This window comes from Vombatus ursinus, unplaced genomic scaffold (genome assembly GCF_900497805.2).
Source record: "Vombatus ursinus unplaced genomic scaffold, bare-nosed wombat genome assembly UNPS02014813.1, whole genome shotgun sequence".
Lineage (NCBI taxonomy): Eukaryota > Metazoa > Chordata > Mammalia > Diprotodontia > Vombatidae > Vombatus > Vombatus ursinus.
In genome coordinates, this window is record NW_020954591.1 from 502634 (window position 1) to 523850 (window position 21217).

Genomic DNA, 21217 nt, shown 5'->3' on the forward strand with positions numbered 1-21217 from the left:
AATTATCTTCATCAATGGACATGCCTGCCAGACCAGAATGATGTGATTCAAGCAAAGAAAGCCTATGAACTGCAGAGTGATGTGAGTTTGCTACAGTTCAACTCTCTTTCTTCTACTACTTTGCCATGTCACCCCACATGTACGTGCCATAGACTTGGGTATTAGAAGTTGAAGAGTCTATAACTTAATACCCTGTCCATTTGATAGCCTATAAAATATAAAGAGTTTCTTTATTGTTACCTAAGTATAATTTTCCCACCTCTATAAAACACAAGGCTCTCTCTATCAGTTCAAAAGGACCACTTTACATAGTTCTTTCATTTTATTTTGGTATGTAGTTTGATGCTCTGGTGCAGTTTTAAAGGTGATAGTGTGAGATAATATGTAAACCCTTTGGAAACAAAGTGCTACATTAGTGCTCATTATCAGTATTATTATTATAATGGATTGTTATAGTTGCCTGCAATAAATGTGGGAGCAAAATCAGGAAAGTCCAAGAGTATTCCAACTTGTAATAGATACAATTGGCAGTGGAAAAATATTCCTTGATTATATTGCATCAAAGAGAATGCTTCTGAAGATAATAACTTTCTGTAGCTTGGGAGGAAAAATGAATACTACATGTCATCTAAAAAGGGTATTTAGAAACAAACATATATAATACTTGAGTAATATTTTTTTCTTCAGTCACATGGAAAGGATGAAATTGGTTCCTGTGAAATATTGGTGGGACGACAAGGCTACTGATCTCATCACTTGCTTTGTGTCTCCATAGGCAATTTACAAGTCAGACTTGGAATGGTTGCGGGGAATTGGGTGGATGCCGAATGACTCGGTTTCAGTGAATCACGCCAAACATGCTGCAGATATCTTTAGTGAGGTAATGATTTTCCATCACCATTAAGCCTTTTTCACAAAAAGTTGAGCAATAAAATGTTCAATCTGCATTGCCCAATCTTCAATACCCCCACAGGCCATTTCACCAATTAGAAGCACTTCTATTTGCTTTAGACTCACACTTATCCAAAGTGATCCTACCCTATTTCTGTCACATTTCATTACTCATGGTCAGACTAAATGCCTGATCACATTCATAGCACACATGCTCCTCCTGGGAATTTTATAGATAATAAAACTGCCCTCCCAACAGTAACATTTGTCTGGGGGTAAAGTTATCCCTGCCCTACACGTGTGTCCACTGACTCTCCAACTGAGTTAGAATTTCAGAACACTGCAGGAATTGGGGTGGGAGTGATGCTGCTAAACAAAAACAGTGGACTCTGTGGCCATGTTGATTGTTCTCTTTCTAAATATCAAAATAAGAAGGTCAAAGTGTCAAGAAAACACCATCTCAAATATGCTTTACTTAGAAACAAGGTACCTTAAATGATTGGTATAGATGAAAAAACAAGAATGTTTACTTTCCTCCACTTATAGAACCACATGCTTTGCCTCATAGCATCTTTTCTCTGCAGCAAAAATATCGGACCAAGGTCGAAACTCTCAATTTTACCCCTGTGGATGACCGAGTTGATTATGTGACAGCCAAACAAAGTGGCGAGATCCTAAATGATGTAAGAATATTATTTTCTTTCATAAAATTAGACAATGACATCAAATTGTCTCCCCTATCATTAAATACGGCTTTTCTTGTTACCTCTACCCAAAGCTTATCTCCCTACTCTTATATTTATTTTCTAACATAAGTCACCAGTTCATAAAGGTGCCTAGGTTTGATTCCCCTAAACTATATTGCTGAGAATTTCTTGAACCTTATTACCCTTTCCAGCATCCTTCTCAACTTTAAACCTTATTTCATGAACACTTTCTTTTTTAGATTAAATACCGCAAAGATTGGAATGACATCAAATCAAAGTATACCCTAACAGAAACACCACTACTACACACTGTCCAGGAAGCAGGAAGGATATTGGACCAGGTAGGTCTGCATTTGCTACAGGTAACTAGCTGCAGATTGATTGGTAATCACTTGTCCAATCTGACCTCAAGCATCAATATGAATTCATCAATGATATTCCATCACATGAACATTCCTACTACTTTGAACTTCTGGCTTTAATCTTTTTTTTATTGCATTCTGTTCCTTAGTATCTCTACAAGGAAGGCTGGGAGAAACAGAAAGCCACAGGTTACATTTTACCTCCAGATGCTGTGCCCTTTGTCCATGCCCATCACTCCAGTGATGTCCAGAGTGAGGTAATATATTCTTAGTTGGGTACATATTGGGAAGGCTGATCATTGATCATGGGAAATAATATGCCTTGTACTTTAGGAGGATTTTTATAATTCATACCTCCTTCCTGCTTCTTCCCTATCTAGGATTGAATCCAAGGCCAACTTTTCTCTCTTTTTCATGGGCCCAAATATTCCTTATTTTTCCTGGGGAATCTTCAAAAACTAATATTTGTGACACTTCATCTTTTTTTCCCCTCATTTTCACCAGCTTTGTTAAAATCTCCAGACCAGGCAATTTGAGGTCTTGTAATTAGTAATTATGTAGTAAGTAGTACAAATAGTAATTATAAGATGGTTCTGCATCTTTTCTCTCAACAGCTCAAGTATAAGGCTGAACATGTTAAGCAAAAAGGTCATTATGTTGGTGTTCCCACTATGAGAGATGATCCCAAACTGGTTTGGTTTGAGCATGCAGGGGAGATCCAGAATGAAAGACTGTACAAAAAGGACTATCACAAAACCAAATCCAAAATCAACATACCTCCTGATATTATGTCCGTCGTGGCAGCCAAAGAGGGTCAGAGCCTTGTAAGTGATATAGATTACCGGAATTACTTGCATCAGTGGACATGTCACCCAGACCAGAATGATGTCATTCAAGCAAAGAAGGCCTATGATCTACAAAGTGATGTAAGTGATTTAATGTTTTTCATTTAACCCATTCCCAATTATCTGCATATGGATTGCATACCAGTCTCTTCCCTTTCATCTCCCTGAGAGGCTCTATGGCATCAACAATTGATCTGAATCAAGAGGGAAAGCAAGGCCACCTATGGAAGGAAGGGATATGTGCATTTCTGATTTATGTCTATAATGATTACCTGACTTTAACTGTATTTAAACATCAAATATAACTTTTAAAAAATTCTCGTGGATTTTGAATTATCTGTGTCTTTTCCCATTCCCATGACTGCTAATATGGATAATTGATAGTTAACCAAAAAGAATACCTGACAGTAATACATACATGCACACACAGACAGATAGATAGACAGACAGATAGATATGTCATAGAGATTCTTCAAAAGCTACTGAAACACTTTTCAAATCTATTTTATTTCAAGACTAGTCAAGTAAACAAGCATTTATTAAACACTTACAATATGCCACTGTACTAAGTCCTGGGGATACAAATAGAAGCAGAAAAATAATCCCTGTCCCAGCAGAGGGAGAGGGAAAAGAATGGTAGAGAAAGTCCAAAGAGTCAGGAGTGCAGCCTGGAAAGGAATGAGGACATATTGGCCTGGACATCTTCCTTAAAATGAAGGTTCACCAATCAGAAGACGAGTCATAGAGATAGAGAATACTTCTAATGTGTGAAATCCAGGGGGGCAGTGAGCTTCCAGGGTAAGGAGGTTTTTATAGCATGGTAGGGAGTCTGGAGCAACAGGAGTGCAGCCTGGTGAGGAATATCTTCATTGATGTCTATATAATATGATCTCTTCTTTTCTCTTTTGGCTTTAGAATGTTTATAAATCAGACCTAGAGTGGCTCCGTGGTATTGGTTGGATACCCCTGGATTCTGTTGAACATGTGAGAGTAACAAGGAACCAGGAAATGGTGAACCAAGTAAGTGAAGCATCCTTTGAATTCATACTTAACAATATCATATGTCTAATATATGTAGAGGATCAATCTGTCTTAATCTGTTCTGTCCCTTTACAGATAAAATATAAGAAGGATGCTCTTGACAATTATCCTAACTATACAAGTGTGGTTGATCCTCCAGATATTGTTCTAGCCAAGATTAACTCAGTCAATCAGAGTGATGTAAGTATCCTTTTGACCAACTGTGGAAGTAAGCTGAATAGTTCAATTGCCTAGATACTTTCAGGACTTAATCATTTTCACGTTGATGACATTGTCTAAAATATTACCTATGTAAACTGTTGAGTAAATATTTTGGCAAAAAAATCTGACAAAATCGCTAGTAAATATTTTTCTGTTTTTAAGTAAGAGCAATGCTTTTCTCAAAGCCATTTGTAGTTTTACTAGCTGAACCTTATTTGAAATGAAGCCAGATTGATGTTTCTGAATGAATTTTACTCTTATTGTTTCAGATGTTAGGCTAAGTACTGTGGTGCTAGTTCCTATAGAAAGTCAAGGGTGTACTTGTCTTAAATACTTTTGTTTTCATTAGGTGAAATACAAAGAAACATTTAACCGAGCAAAGGGCAAGTATATTGGTTCTGCAGACACTCCACACCTATCCCACTCCAGAGATATGGCCAAACTCTATAGTACGGTAAGAAATGTTTTGTAATTTATAATTATTTATAATGCAACACATGTTTAGTTTTAAGTTCATGTCAATATTTATAATCTTAGCTGACTGCATCAGCAGCAGCCATTTTCTTCTTGATAGAGCAGAACTTTCCTTGTTTCAGATAGATGAATGTTTATTTTTGTCCTCTGGAAGTGACACTTTAGTTAGTAACAACTCATTTTGTCCAGGATAGGAGTTAGTCCTTCAGACAGCACTCATTACTAATCTAGTATAGACAGCTTTCTTTCTGTCTTGAGTCATTTATAACATAAGTAGTTGATAATTCTTCATGTAATCATAGATTTAGAATTGGAAATGATTTTAGAGATGATCTCACCTAATCCTCCCAGATCTCTCAAATCCCAGCTGTGTGACCTTAGATAAACCACTTAAATTCTTTGAGCCTCAGTTTCCTTATCTGTAAACTGAAGGGGTTGGCCTTTATCATCTCTAAGATTCCTTAGATCTAAAATGTATGATCTACCATCTATTTTGCTACTCATTGTAAAGTGCCTCAACTTTTGATTTGATTTACCCATCATGCCTACCATGTACATAGTCAGGGGTTCTTAAACTCTTTTTTTGTTTTATAAATCTTTTTCTTTCCCCCAATCTAGTCAAGTCTATGAACCCATTCTTAGAGTAATGCTGTTTCATTGCATAAAATACAGCAGATTATAAAAGAAATAAATTATAGTGAAATGCAGTCATCAAAATATTTTTTAAAAGTCCACGGATCCAAGGTTAAGAATCTCAACTATACCACAGATGGACTATAATATACAAATCCTGTAAAGCTGGTTTAGCCTTGCCTTTGACACAAGTATATTATAGAACAAAGTTCTAGTCTCTTGGTTATCCTACTATATATCTTACTAAAGGTGAAAATAGATTTTGTCTTAATTGAAATCTTTTCATATTTCCTTTGTATAGATATTGTATAAAGGATCCTGGGAAGGAACTAAAGCTTATGGCTATACCTTGGATGAACGGTACATCCCAATTGTTGGTGCCAAGAATGCTGACTATGTGAATAGTCTGGTCAGTATGATTTTTTTCCTCTGATATTTATGTGGATCGTTTTGTGCAAAAGACTGACTGGTAAGAATATGCTCAGTGATTCACAATGGTGTTAATGGTTCACAGCTTAAATACAAAGAAGTATATGAAAAACAGAAGGGCCATTACCTGGCTGGAAAACACATCAGTGAATTCCCTGCTGTTATTCATTCTCTGGATTTCCAGAAAATGAGGAGTGCGGTAAGTAAGGAAAGCTACCATTTTGTTTTCTTTAAAAATTTTTTTCTAATTTTTACTTTGTACTGATGCCTTCTGGGTTGTTTCACATCAAAATGTCACTTCTCAATGTACTCCCCATTTGACCCTCCCCTAATGAGGAAATAGTTCAGAAAAACTGACCAACAAAGCAAACATGTCTGACAGCATGTGTACTGTTCTGTCCTCATTGTGTCCCAACTCTCTACCAGGTAGAGGGGAAGGAGTGTTTCATCATCATTCCTATTACCTATAATGAAGAGGAAAAAAGAGGTTAAGAGAAAAAGAAGTATTAAGGTTTTTCCACAAATTGATATTTAGTCCATTAAATACCTTCCTGTTTTAATGACCGTGACCTATGTTATAATTAAAGTCTCAATACGGCTAAGTATTCTAACAAATTTTAATTCCCTCTTTTAAAAAATTAATGCCCTTTAGTTGAACTACAGAAGACATTATGAAGACACCAAAGCCGATGTCCATATTCCCATTGACATGATGAATCATGTACTGGCTAAAAAGTGCCAATATATCCTCAGTGACCTGGAGTATCGACATTACTTTCACCAGTGGTCATCTCTGCCAGAAGAACCCAATGTCATTCGTGCCCGAAATGCCCAGGAGATTTTGAGTGATGTATGTATTTTATATATACTACTCATGGGTAACATATCACTGGCTCCTGGACCTCATCTGTCCACCAATATCCTTATATACCTCTTATTCTCATATGATGTCTGTGCTTTGACACAAAGTGATATGGAACACAATATGGGTAGAAAGTTAGGACTTCTTTGGTATAGATGTTTGGCCCCTATGAGGCTCTTCTTTGGTATGCCAGGGTGTGTGAGTGTTGTGTGTGTGTGTGTGTGTATGTCTTTCTCTACTCTTTATTTACGTCAGAGTGCACCTGACCTTCTAGAAGTGGAGAGGTCCTCACTCAGGGACCCAAAAATAATAACATAAGCAGGGTCAGATTAAGATCCTCTGGGTCGCTGGGCACCATGACCCTGGTACTACCAACACACTCCTCCATTGCTTGAACTAGGCAGTAGGATATTCAAAATGAGAGTTGTCCCTAGTTCTTAGTAGGTTGCCAGAAATGGAAGGCAAAGAGATGAAGCATTCCTATATTCACGTCTTGACTATTTCTTCTTAGTCCTAGCTAGCTTTGTGTGCTCTTCTAACTCAACCCCATGGGTCCTTAGTACTTGAGTTATTCTTCCCCACCACTTGCAAAAATTAGATCCAATCTGGAGTCCAGAGGGGGGGGGTGGGAGAGGCCTGTGGGACTCTAGTTCCTACCTTGGGGATCTCCAAGTAATAAAGATAAAATCCCTCTGACCTGGAAAGAAAATAGGTTTAATGCTTTGTTTCCCTTAACCATCCAACACCTACAGTCCCCCATTAGATTGTGAGCTCTTGAGGAGAGGGATTGTCTTTTGCCTAATTCTATAACCCCAATGCTTAGCACAAAGCCTGGCATGTAGTAGGCACTTAATAAACCCTTATTGAATGACTGATCCTAATGTTTAGAAGCCCTTACACTCTGGAGTCCTTCAACCTAATTGATATGATGATGGTAAAATGAACTATTGTAGATAAGCTGACAATTGATGCTTTCCATCCTTTTTCCCTTACAGAATGTATATAAAGATGATTTGAACTGGCTGAGAGGAATTGGATGCTATGTCTGGGATACGCCTCAAATCCTTCATGCTAAAAAATCCTATGATCTCCAAAGTCAGGTAGGTTAAAATCCTCTGAAAGACTGGGGATCAAGAAAAGCATTGTTGGTGTTTGTTGATTTTTTAAAAAAATAATAATTCTTTATTTATTTTTAGTGATTTTCAGTTTACAAAATATTTTCACACTCATTGTCTCTTAAGCTTCACAACAATCCAGTGAGGGAGACAGAAATTATCCATAGCCCCCTTTAACTGATGAAGAAACTAAGGGGTGGCAAGGTTAGCTAACTTTGTGTATCATAACATAGATAATAAAAACAATGCTGAAACTGAAACCCAGGCAAATTCCTAGTTCTTTGTAAACATAAAGTTGTCTCTATTTTTGATGGTAAAGATAATTATTTGAGGGGAGCCTAAAGACCTTTTGCCCCCAAAATATCTTTGTTACTGGTTTATCACAAAAGTGCCTGGGTGTGGAGGGTGGAGAAATAACTCAGTAAATCATTATCAGACCATAACACCAGTATCTCTAAAGGATTACTGAAAAGGTAGATTTTTGACTTTAGAGAAGAGAAAGGAAAAGTCTCCTACAGATATAGAAAACACATTTTACTCACCTCACAGTTTCACTGTTAGATCATATATATGTAAAGAACATGGCTTTAGACATAGCTTTGATCATATTGTCAGCTACTAACATTGGTGTTCTCACTTTCCATGTGTTTTGTCTTTCTCCTATAGCTGCAATATACAGCGGCGAGTAAAGACAATTTACAGAACTACAATCTGGTCACAGATACGCCACTTTATGTGACTGCCGTCCAGAGTGGCATTAATGCCAGTGAGGTAGGCTACCTTTCATCTTTACTTTCTAGCTTTAGTCTGCTAGTTTTTAAATAATGGAAATAAATAACCTTTTCTGTTTGTAGGTGAAATATAAAGAAAATTATCATCAAATCAAGGACAAATATACCACAATTCTAGAAACAGTGGATTATGACAGAACGAAGAATCTAAAAAGTCTTTTTAGCAATGTGAGTTGGGTTGCTTTTTTTTCATTCTATCTGCTTTTTAAGATGAGGAGAAACTTGGTGAAGAGAGAGAAAGGCGCTGGCCTAAATTTTTTTGTTTTTCATTCCTTCAGATCTCTGCTTCTGCTCATAAATCATCATAATCTCTAGGATACTACTGTTTCAAACCCCTTGGCTATAATTTATTGAGCTTCTGTGTGTGTGTGTGTGTGTGTGTGTGTGTGTGTGTGTGTGTGTGTGTGTGTGTGTGTGTCACGGTGCTCAACATTATAAAGAAATTCAGTCATTCACATAGAGGAATGTACTCAGCCTTGAGCTTGAGTTTATCCTCTCTCTCAGCCAAGGACTTTGACAATCACCAAGAATAACCCTTCCTTTGCCTTTTTGAATAGCCTTGTAGACCAAGACTGAGATTTATTAATCTTATAGAATCCTTGAATTGTTAAAAGTAATGATGGTGATTTGGGGGTGTCAGATAAGGCTAAAATTAAAAGAAGGTTGTAATATAATAATAAAAATAATAACATTTATAAACTTTATTTTATTTATAAAATATATAGATATATACTTATATATTTATTTATAAACTCTAAGATTTATAAAGCATTATACATGTATTATTTCATTTGATCCTTACAAAAACCCTGGGCTGCAATTGTTATTATCATCTTATAGATGAGGAAAATGAAGTGGGCGTATGTTAAGTGACTTACTCAGGGTCACATAGTTAATGAGTATCTGAGGCAGGATTCAAACTCAGGGCTTCCTGATTCCAAGTCTAGCATTCTATCCTTTGTACTGCCTAGCTACCTCTGTGCTTTTATAAGAGATGTAAATTAGAATAGATTTTTCAGTAATAACATTTTATTCTTTGAACCTTTCAGAATCTCTACAAGGACGCCTGGGAAAAAGTGAAAGCTACAAGCTACATACTACCAACCAACACAGTCTCATTGACACATGCCAAGAATCAGAAATATCTGGCTAGCCATGTAAGTGCACTTAAAGTGTGATATTTATCCCTACCAGTGTTTTTCTAGTTTTATTTTATACTGTCCACATATATCCTCCATTCTCATGGGATACACTAACTCTCAAGGCAAGTTATTATAGGCACTTACCCATAAGCTTTAAAAAATGTCTTTTGACTGACAAATTGATAAGCAAGTTGGCAGACCCATTACTTATGTCCAGGAAATTCTTCTCCAATATCTTCTGGGAGTAGACTCAGCTTTTAAGGTTTTCAGCAAAGACACTATTTCAGACGTTCAATCCTTCTTGGTTCATACTTAAGAACTTAGCCACTCAAATCTTTCTTTGTCATTTTCCTGTTCCCACTGTTTTGGTGACATGGTGTTAATGGGGAAGTACAATAACTAGAGAGGAAAAGATGATAGAGAACACCATAAATAAAATTCATTTTTCTTATTTTGTGTGACCATAAAAATAAATAAATAAAACAATAATCATAGTAGATTAATCATGTAATGTCAGCCCTGTTGGTTGGAAAGTTGATTGATCTCTTTTTTTAATCATTCAAACCAGTTACTTATGCCACATAGATTAAAAAAAAAAACTTGTAGAAATTTAATTGTGCTTTTTTAAAATCTGGATATAGTCCAAATGGTTCTTATATATAGCTATGGCCACAAAAACATCCAAATTGTAGAAATATTAGAGGCAAATGAATAGTCAGCATAATAATACACACTCACAGCCCTGGAAATGATGCTCCCACCCTCTGACCTTTCACATCTAGAGCATCTTCCTATAATAATCTACTGGTGTGGCATCCACAGTGCTTTTGCTATGATTGGTGCTATGACCTTTATAACATAATCTTATCCTAGAAAACTTCAAATAATTTTTCTTCTTAGTTTCAGCTTTTATGTTGAAAAGTTTGGAAGTGTTTAGACATAGTACTAAGAATGCTATGTGGTTTCCATGCATCAGTAGTCACTCTGATATCTCCTCAGGAAAGTAGAAATTGTTAACTTTCTTCATATCGTGGGCCCCTTTAGAAGTCCAGAAATGCCTATAGACCCCTTCTTTAAAAGAATAAAATAAAATCTAGAGCATTATAAAAAAAACCAATTGAATTGAAATATAGTTGTTTTTTTTAAGTTCACAGACTCCAAGCTAAGAGCACCTGGCAAACTTAGAGTGTATGGGAACCTGAACAGTAGGAGTAGAGGACTATGGCATCCAACTAACAACATTTGATATTTTAGCCATTAGGTTCACTCTCTCAAATCTTCATGTAAAGATTGACCTGGTGCCTCCTTTGTAGGCCTTATCTACCCCAGTAAACCTATTGTCATCAAATACTCTAATGGATCTGTTCTCCCATCAATATGGGTGTTCCCTCCCCTGATGCAGATAGCCATCTGCCTATTTAATGCCTCTCCTGTTCATATCCTCCCACTAGTTCACCTCTGATTCTCTGCTCAATGTTCTGGGGACGTTCTTTTATTCATCTCTACATAGCAAAGGTAACAGGGGAATATACAGACTGTCCACCATTTATCCCTCACCCCTCACCTTCTTTTTTTATCATGTATTTCATTGATGACATCCTTTACTCCATTTCTTCTTCATAGTTCCTTATTTGTTTTGTGTTGCAGCCTTCTAACATCCACAATGTGCCTACCATTGCCCTCTTAGGGATACTCCTTAACTCCTCGGCAACTATAGTGTTCCATGACTTATAGTCACACTACAACACTGATAGAATATTGGCATTAAAATAGATCTTAGTTTCTGAGAAAATATTATGAGCATTAAAGGAATTTCCAATTTCCTGAAGGCAATTCATACCAGTTTCTTCCTATTGTTTAATTCTGGGCCCATCTCATTATATATTTGCTCTACATGTTATATACATATGTGTATATACACACATACATATAGACATATATACGCCACTGAAAGAGCAATATAGGTTGTCTATATAATTGCATGTCATAATCTGAATGACAGGCATTCCTCACCCATTTAGTTTATCCAGTGTAGATGATGGTTAGGCCAAACTTTATGAGTAGTTATGGATTTCTTCAGGGAAGCTTTTCAAAGAGCATGATATAAGTCTGAAAATGAAATTTAAATACCTAAAATTATTTTAAAAGAAAAAATATAATTATACACTGAAAAATAATACCAATCATAATCATATTTACAGTTTATATGAGGTAGTTATTCAAAACAATATGGCAATTCCAAGGCATTACAGTGCTTAGCACAGGGTTTGGCATATATATTGGCATACAATAAATGTATATTGATTGATTTCATTATAATCATATGAAGCACAGAAATTGTAGGCATGAGAACCACCTTAAAGTTAACTTTTCCTATGTAGTATTTAGAGTATTTTACGAAAGGCATTAGACAAGGTTTATGACCAAGAGTTTCAGGTTTCCAGCCAAATTTTTAAAAATACAGAATTTAACTGGGCATATTGTTATTAGTTTTTACTAATATCAAGAGAAATAAAGCTTTTAAGAATATGGGATGGTGGTGTGCATTCCATTTAATTTAGAATGGGTTGCATTTCTCTTAAAATCTGAATACCTTTGTCTTTATTTTGCAGAACAAGTATCGTGAAGAGTATGAGAAGTTCAAAGCTCTCTACACTTTACCAAGAAGTGTCGATGATGATCCAAACACAGCAAGATGCCTTCGCGTGGGCAAACTTAACATTGATGTAAGTGATTCCAAAGGTGATCCTTTACATGAGAGCAAGTAATTGAAAACTTCTCTATCATGCACACTAGAACTCTTCCTCCTAAACAAAGTATTTAGGAAGTGTGTATATCTATTTTATGCATGGGAAGGTGCTTCTAAACTGCCTTCCCTCCCCCACCCCCATGACTGGACAGCAAGGTGCTTGCTTTGCAGGTTACGTGCATTCTTCTAACTGACTGTATCGCGCTGCTTACTCCAGTTTCTGTGTCTTAGGAAAAATGAGCTTCTGAAAGTAATGCCTTGCCACAGGGCTCTCTGATCGAACTGTACTATTTTTTAACTTCACAGCGCCTCTACAGGTCTGTCTATGAGAAGAATAAGATGAAAATCCACATTGTGCCAGACATGGTAGAGCTTATTACTGCCAAGGATTCCCAGAAGAAAGTCAGTGAAATCGATTATCGCCTCCATCTGCATGAATGGATCTGCCATCCAGACCTGAAGATCAATAGCCATGTCAGGAAAGTCACAGATCAGATCAGTGATGTAAGTGCATTGGTTTTCTACAGAAGAGTTATTGTTCACCCCCAGAATAAAGTGGAGTAGTCATCTTGCATTTCTTTCCATCTTGCTCTACTCAACAATACTTTTTTAGTGTTCGGTCTCTGACCAGATTCAGGTACTGTCCTACCTATAAAAGTAGACTAAATAATCTCTTGAAAGTGTGATACAGTGGAAAAGTGTTGAACCTGATGACCCAGGATTTGAATTCAGATCTCAACTCTGATATTTACTATCCATGTGACTTTGGGAAAGCCACTTAAATTCTCTTGGTCCCACTTTCTTCATTAGTAAAATCGTGGGGTTGGACTACATTTCCTTCTAACTCTAGATTTCTTATCTATGCCCAAGATCTCTTTTCTTTTGTGTTAATAAAATGAATACATAAAATAGTTATATGGCACCCTTTGCTTTTAGTTTCCATGACCCATTATGAGAGAAGGTCATATCAGTATTCTTCATGCTTTTCATTTTTAGTTGATTTGTTTGATCTGGACCTGTGAGTTTGGTAATAGAACTTTCAATGTGGACACTCCCTCTCTCTATGTAGATCAGCAACTCATTTTAAACTTAAAATCTTAGAGAGTTTCTAGGGACACTTAAAGGTTAAGTGGATAGCCCATGGTCATACAGTATCAATGTATCAGAGAAAAGATCGTGTCTTCCTCCAAGACCTACACTTAATCATGTCTCCTCTCATTTTTATTATTATTTTTTATTATTTTTGTTATTTTTTATTATTATCTTTTAAAATATATATGTAATATGGATACATAAAAATTACATATGTATATGTGCATGTATGCATAATAAAAAGAATGAGAGGGAAAAGGAAAGGAGAAAAAGGAGTGAATGGATAGCAAGAGTGAGAGAGTATGTATTAAATTTTTTGTTCGTTTTTTTCCTGTCTGTTGAAACCCTTTAGATTGTCTATAAGGATGACCTCAATTGGCTGAAAGGTATTGGTTGTTTCACCTGGGACACACCTGAAATTCTCCATGCAAAACATGCCTATGATCTGCGTGACGATGTAAGTTTGACTCAATTTGACTTAATATATGGATATTTATTAATGTATAATATGTCTGCATATATTGCCATACATGGACATGCATGTGTGTATATATGCACATATCTTTATACACATGTCATATGTACAGATACACACATATACACACATGTCAGTACCTATCTTACCAACCATTTCCTCTATAACTAAAGGGAAGGAAAAGAAAACAAATAATCTTTGTGGTCAGGGGCCATGGGTTAGGGACAACAAATGAAGCTTTATCATAGGCAGTGCGATCCCCCAACAGGCTTAAAGTGGCTCAAATGGTGTGAAGAAGCGGCTGGAAAAAAGAAAGACTAAGAACTAGATAGATGAGTCACAGACTTGAGAACCCCCAGGTCTGTGCAGTCTTGCTATAGTCTCTCCCACACAGAAAGCCTTGACAAAATGGTCTGTAGATGGGGCTCATTAGTTTGATTTCAATAAAACCTCAAAAATTTGGAATTTATGATCATGTGAACTGAGGCTGGGCTAAAGGCCCTTTTTGGTGAAGACTTACCAAGTAAATTGACAGAGATTTCATAAAGAAGGTTTTAAAGTACTTGAGACAACAGTTTTCAAGCATCCTCAAGTACTTATAAATACTCATTTGACCACAAGGGATATGCTCATTTAAATCATAGATAAGAATGAGTTACAGTTAGAAACAGGCTATTAATAAATTAGAGACAGCTAGGTCACACAATAGATAGGAGGATGGTTGGGAATCAAAAGATCTGAGTCCAAATCTAGCCTCAGAAATGTAGTAACTATATGATCCTAGGCAAGTCAGGTTAACTCTTGTCTGCTTCAGTTTTCTTATCTGTAAAATGAGGCTACCTTCCAGGGTTATTATGAGGGTAAAATGAAATAACATGTGTAAAGTGCTTTATAAGCCTCAAAGTGCTATGAGATAATATCTGTATAGCTCTTTGCAAACCATAAAGCACTACATACATGTTTGCCATTAATAATAATAAGCTGCATTCTTTCAAAATAATTTTATACTAGATTATTCACTAATTCATACTGGCTTTCCCCTGCTTTTCTGTATCACTGGAGCTTTTCTGTAGTGTGGATTTTATTTTTTACTAATGCGTTATGCACATGAAGCTTCAAAAGGTCTGAAGGAGCACTGTTGAATATAGCTGTTGCAAGTAACAAATAAGCTAAAATTTTAGGAGAAAGATCAGGATCAGAAGAAAATGCTATAATAATTATATAGCATCTATATAAATATGCATCTATATAAATAGCATATATATAAATATGTCCAAGCTTAATTGTAGCCTGGGTGGGGAAGAAGGGGGAAAAAGAATAAGGTAAAAAGTGTTCAGCAGAGAACAAAAGAAAACCTACAAGGAAGCAAAGAAAAGATGGACAGTTCTTAACACAACGTGTACTATTGATTATATAGGCTTTCTTGAAATAGAAACTTATTTTATATATTTTGAATCCTCTCTTATGTTCTGCTGTACACATGTTTTTTCCCTTTCTTATTTTATATTTAAGTTTATAATATTTCTTTTTCTTTTCTCATGTATTTAAGTTTTAATTTTTAAGTCTAAAATAAAAAAGTGAAAAAACAAAAACAAACCATAAAAAAATGATATAGCTCCAATAATTCCTTCCTTCCTTCTTTTCTTCTCCCCTCCCTCCCTTTGTCTTTTTCCTTCTTCCTGTAGATAAAATACAAATCTCATGCACTGAAAACAAGAAATGACTACAAATTGGTCACAGATACACCAGTCTATGTACAGGCGGTCAAGAGTGGCCAGCAACTGAGTGATGTAAGTCATTCTCCAGGTAGTGTGAGCTCAAGGAGAGGGGACGCATAGGTTATATTGTCCTAGAACTACAGGTCTGAGACAATAAGGTTAGAGTCCTTTCTTACTGAGAGATGAGGGCCTACATGTTGGAATCCTCATGCCTGAAGAGGCTGCTGTTTCACTATTTTTTTAATTGTAATAGTTTCTTGGAGTAGAGGCTTAAGTCAGTGAACTGAGATTTGGAGCTTCAAAAAATATATTTTGATGCTGAAAGTACCTTAGTGGCTCAGCACTTTCATAGATGTGTGTCTTCCCATCCATGCCTTCTCAACCCATATGACTCTTGTCCATGTCTTTCCATAAATCCCCACAGGGAGTCCAGCCATTTTGCTAAGTTAATGGAGATAAATGGTGTGTTTTGTAGCCCTGGACTTTTGTTCTTATAAATCAAAATTGACCCTTCTTTTCCAAGGCCTGAGAGGCAGCACAGTGGATAGAGTTCTGGACCTGGAGTTAGGAAGACCTGAATTGACATCTGGCCTTAGACACTTACTAGCTGGATGACCATGGACAAGTCACTTAATGTCTGCCAGCCTCAGTTTCCTCAACTGTAAAATGGGGATAATAATAGTACCTCCCTGCCAAGGTTGTTATGAAGATAAAGTGAGATGATATTTATAAGGTGTTTTATAAACCTTAAAGCATGATCTAAATGCTAGCTATTGTTATTAGCTATTACCTTTCTCACAAGAGAGTAAAAATATTGCAACATATTTCCTTGGTATTTCCAATAAAAAAAATTACTAGCTCTTACTTCTGCCTGAGTGGGTTTTTCCTCTTTGGTTGTATCAGAGCCCACTTCCATCCAACAAACAAGATGGTTCACAAAGGATAGTTTTCCAGTAAGAAACAGAACTACAAAGTTAAAGTCAAAAGTTCCCTGTTTTCTGGATTCAGAACTAGTTGTTCAGACATTTCATGTCCAAAACTGGATAGAGAACTAGCCTCAGAGACAGGATGACCTAGTTTCTAGTCCCAACTCTGATACATATTAGCTGAGTGACCCTGGGCAAGTCACTTACTCCCAAGTAACTCTCTGAGAATCTAAGTTGTGGAACAAGTGCTAATTTGCATTCTTCACCTCAGTTCTTCTCCCAGAGTTCCCCACGCCAGTGAAATCACAGATCCAGATTTTTTAAATAATTGTTCTGTTTGTTTCATTGATAAATTTCCATGATATCAGAGGATTGCATTGAGCTCCCAAAATTAGGAAAGGTTTGAGTTTCCATTTCAATTCAGTGAAAACCAGTTCTCTAAAGGTGCTAGTTGCATCACAGAAATACTGTTATGTGTCAACTCACTCCCTCGGGGTTTTCTTCCCTTAGGCTGTCTACCGTCATGAATATATACATAATGTTAGAGGCAAAGTGGCTCCCACTACTAAGACAGTGGATTTGGATCGGTCACTTCATGCTCATAAACTACAGAGTGAAGTGAGTATTGAAAATCCATTTGTAATAGTATTTTGAGTCTGGTATAGAATCAGGAAGGATGAGCTCTGGTTCCATGACACACAGGGAAATGTCTCATCCCAACTCAGAAGAAAACACCTTGACTCAAAGACTCATGAACTCTTGAACATATTTGAAATTATATGAACTAAAAAGAAACACTGCAGCTAACTTATGACTTCCTCTTTACTACCCAGTGTCTGATTTTGTAAATCAGTCCATCAACATGGTTGCTAAAGCACTGGATTAAGAGACCCAAGATTTGAATTCCATCTGTATTGCTTAGGACAATGTCACTTCACCTCTCTTTTCTTCATCTATTAAATGATGAAGTTGACCTAAATGATCTATAAGGTCCCTTCCAGTCCTATGTCCATGACCCTGATATCCTGTGACATATATTAAGTTCCAAAGATGGGACATCTGGTGCTGGGCTTTCTGTATATCAGTAATGGCTCCTGAAATGTCACTTAGTGGTGGGGTCAGGGCCTGTGATGGAGCTCAGCTCTTTGTTTCTGCTTCTTCTCCTAGGTCTTTCCAAAAAAGTTTAGGGTAACCTGTAGGTCAAATAAATGTCCTCTACAATCACCTACTCTCATCCCTCTCAATCACTGTCCTCCTTACCCTACTTCAAAGGAGCAAAGGTAAAGAGGTCTGACTCCCTTCAAGAACTTGATACCTTGTTATTTTCTGAAATATTTATTCTAGCTCAGTCAGCACAAAGACATAAGTGACTTATTGAGAAATCCAGTATAAACTTTGTCTTGGATGTCCTTATCTCAGGTCAATCACTTAACAAATAGATATGATTTTAACCTTTTTTTTCTTACTTATCTTTGCAGTATTTATACCGAAAGGATGGCTTACGTTACCTCCCCACTGGATACAGGATTCCAGGAGATGCTCCCAACTTTAAGAAGGCAAAGGAGGCCCAATACATGAGTAGTTATGTAAGTAATATGTTCAGGTATAAGGTACAGAGGTGACAGTTTGGAGATGTTGGGGTATCATGGATGTCCTGGAATAAGTGCTTAGAACTAGGCTACTTCTGTCCCTCCAGGCTCACTCTACAAGTTCAACCTGATATACAGAGGGAAGAGGTAAATAGAGCATTCCATTGGCATGCTCACTCAGTGTGGCAGGGGTGTTGTCATTCTAACCACTAGTTAGCTCAGTGAGTTAGAATGAGTGCCAGTGACAAAGTAGCCACAGGCTTGTTAAAGATGTAGGTCATTTAACTTTGCTTTGTTCCATGGCCATACTTCACCCCAGTTTGCCTTCCCATAAATACATACTGTTGGTCACCCAGGGGGCCTAGGCAGTCAACTGTGGCCAGAGCCATGCAACCCTTTCCTGCTGGTAGGAAAACCACTCAGAACCACATGTCCTACCGAGAGTGGATCAATAAAGGATGGGATTATTACAATGTTATAGACTCTTGACAGAAAGGTAGGGGATTCAGGGTGCCAATTGTTATAGATGTTTTGGACATATGTGGACATCCAATGTGTGGATTTGTTTTACTTGACTAAACTTACTTGTTACAAAGGTTTTATTTTAATAGGAGTGAGGGGAGGGATTAGAGGCTAGAAGGCCATCAATGATAATGATGCCAAAAAAGAAGACAAGAAAGAAAGGGAGTCATTGTAACATTTTTAATGCATAGACAAGAAGGGAAGGATATTCAGAAGGAGACATAGATAAGCAGGACAATTTTGAAACTTGAAAAAAATTTGAATGTGAGTTATACATAATGGAGATTCATGACTTTTTATATAAGATTATACAATGGAGAGAGAGATGGCCCTGAAGTCAGGAACATCCAAGTTCAAATCTAGTTTCAGATGCATAATAACTGTGTGACCCTGGGCAAGTCATTTAATGTCTATCAACCTCAGTCTCTATCTGTAAAATGTGGATAATAATCACACCTACCTCCCGTGGTTGTCATAAGGATCAAATGAAATAATGTTTATAAAGCATTTTATAAACTTTAAGGTGCTATATAAATGCTAGCTATTACTATTATTATTTTGTTCTCCCTTGCATATGGAAATGCTTGTTTGTGGATTATTTTCAAGTTTAGAATAATAAAATATTAATAATAATAATGCAAAAGAGTAGAGAAAGGAATAAAGTCATTACTAGCTTCAAACATTGAGTAACTTTATAAATAGATAGTTATCAGTTATCCAACTTCCCCCTTAGCAGGGAGCTATAGAGAGAGCTCAACGGTAGAAGTAGTAGATGTAGCACGGCCAATGGCCTATGGGAGTTCATCCATTCACACCCCTTCAAAGAGCCATATAAAAGTTCTAGGAGAGTCCAGAGACTATACCACCCAGGGAATGGACAGCGATATGTGACTGGTCCTGTGCCCATTGTCCAAAATAAAGCTCTGTAAAGATCATCCAATGGAGCCACTTTGGGTTAAAAAAAAAATAGAGTTTCTTTCATTTTGTTATTATCGTTTGGTCATTTCAGTCATGGCTGACTCTTCATGACTCCATTTGGAGTTTTCTTGGCAAAAATGCTAGAGTTTTGGGGGCAGCTAGGTGTCGCAGTGGATAGAGCATTGGCCCTGAAGTCAGGAGGACCCGAGTTCAAATCTGGCCTCAGACCAAACACTTGACACTTACTAGCTGGACAAGTCACTTAACCCCAATTGCCTAAAAAAAAAAAAATGCTAGAGTTTCCTTCTCTAACTCATTTTATAGATGAGGAAACTGAGGCAAATACAATTCAGTGACTTGCCCAGGTCACACAGCTAGTAAGTGTCTGAAGCCAAATTTGAACTCAGGTCTACCTGATTCCAGGCCCAGCACTCTATCCACTGCATCATCTAGCTGCCCTTTCATACTTATCTTTAAAAGACTGGAAACCAACAAACAGGGCAGTGTCTAGAAGTATGATTTAGTATGGGTGCAATCTATACTCCATAGTCAAAAAGTCAAGAAGTTAATAATGAGTTAGGTCAGTGGATTCAGAATCACATAGCTGTCTACAAAAAAAAAAGAGAGAGAAAAAAGTTTACAAGTCTGAAAAATTTTCTCCAACCTCTCTCTCTATACTTATCAGTGCCTATACTTATCCTAGCTATGATGTAGCACATGACAATGACCAACTATAGCCATGAAAATTACAGCATCAGGTCTAGCAGATAAATCTGCTCTCTTTTTCACTAAGATTATTTGCTATCTATGGTCTTATTTTTTTAGCCGAGATTCTAAAAGATACATTTTTTCTCTTCCTGTCCATGGGCTTATTTTGAGGATAATGTTTTTATTTTGAATTTAGCAAATGCCAAATAAAATGGTCATTTCTATTATATATAGTATAACAGAAGAAGATTGTATGTGAAATTATGAATCTCTATTGGCTACAGACTGCTTTTAAAAATATATGCAATAAGTTCAACAAGTAACTTTCATGCTTCCCTATATGTCTGGGGTATTTCATTCTGTGTTCTACTGAAACCTTTTTTTCAAGAATACTTCAGTGCTCCTTTTCTTTCCTTTTCTTTTCCTTTCTCTCCTTCTCTTTGATATTGTATTCCTATCCTATCTCCCACTCCCATTCTACTCCCTATGAACTTTTTCCGGTATTCATTTTCTTAGCTGACTCTACCATCAGAATCATGCCAGAAACTTTCCTTTACACTAAATTCATAAGAATTTTCAAACCAAAACGATCCTTTTTTTCTCTGTACAGACTAGACAACTATAGAATGTAATGTTTCCTCTCCCTTTAAAATTTTTTTTCTCCTAATTCTGACTTTCATTTTACAGTTTAAATACAAAGAAGTCTATGAACACCTCAAGGCAAATGGATACACTCTTGGCCCGAAGGATGTTCCATTTGTTCATGTCCGGAGAGCCAACCAAGTTACCAGTGAGGTATTGTGACCTTTGACTACAGAGTTAAATATTTTATTTCAGTGAATAAGTCTTTGTTTGAAATATGTTAAGGAGTTAAGCTGAATCCAGCACCAGTCTCAAACATCAGCCAGGCAAGAGAGCATTCACTTTGTTACTAGTCTCGCTTATGTGACCTTTATAATTGGCAATGCCCTTGCAGAGACTTAACCCATTGAAAGTATAACTCCATAACATAAAGCTTCCTTGTCCA

At 36.7% G+C, this 21217-nt stretch overlaps 1 protein-coding gene across 1 annotated transcript in view; it reads left to right on the top strand.

The window, feature by feature from the left end:
- NEB (nebulin) overlaps window positions 1-21217 on the top strand; it is a 216264-nt gene that overhangs the window by 134011 nt on the left and 61036 nt on the right. The window contains 23 exon segments of the mRNA XM_027877594.1: window positions 1-81; window positions 776-880; window positions 1476-1574; window positions 1838-1939; window positions 2110-2217; window positions 2575-2886; window positions 3721-3825; window positions 3922-4026; window positions 4397-4501; window positions 5456-5563; window positions 5669-5782; window positions 6236-6433; window positions 7441-7545; window positions 8227-8331; window positions 8415-8519; window positions 9401-9508; window positions 12106-12219; window positions 12549-12746; window positions 13687-13791; window positions 15495-15599; window positions 16964-17071; window positions 17932-18039; window positions 20878-20985. The exon segment at window positions 1-81 is cut by the window's left edge and continues 315 nt beyond it. Of these exon segments, the coding sequence (XP_027733395.1) occupies window positions 1-81; window positions 776-880; window positions 1476-1574; window positions 1838-1939; window positions 2110-2217; window positions 2575-2886; window positions 3721-3825; window positions 3922-4026; window positions 4397-4501; window positions 5456-5563; window positions 5669-5782; window positions 6236-6433; window positions 7441-7545; window positions 8227-8331; window positions 8415-8519; window positions 9401-9508; window positions 12106-12219; window positions 12549-12746; window positions 13687-13791; window positions 15495-15599; window positions 16964-17071; window positions 17932-18039; window positions 20878-20985 (2811 nt within the window).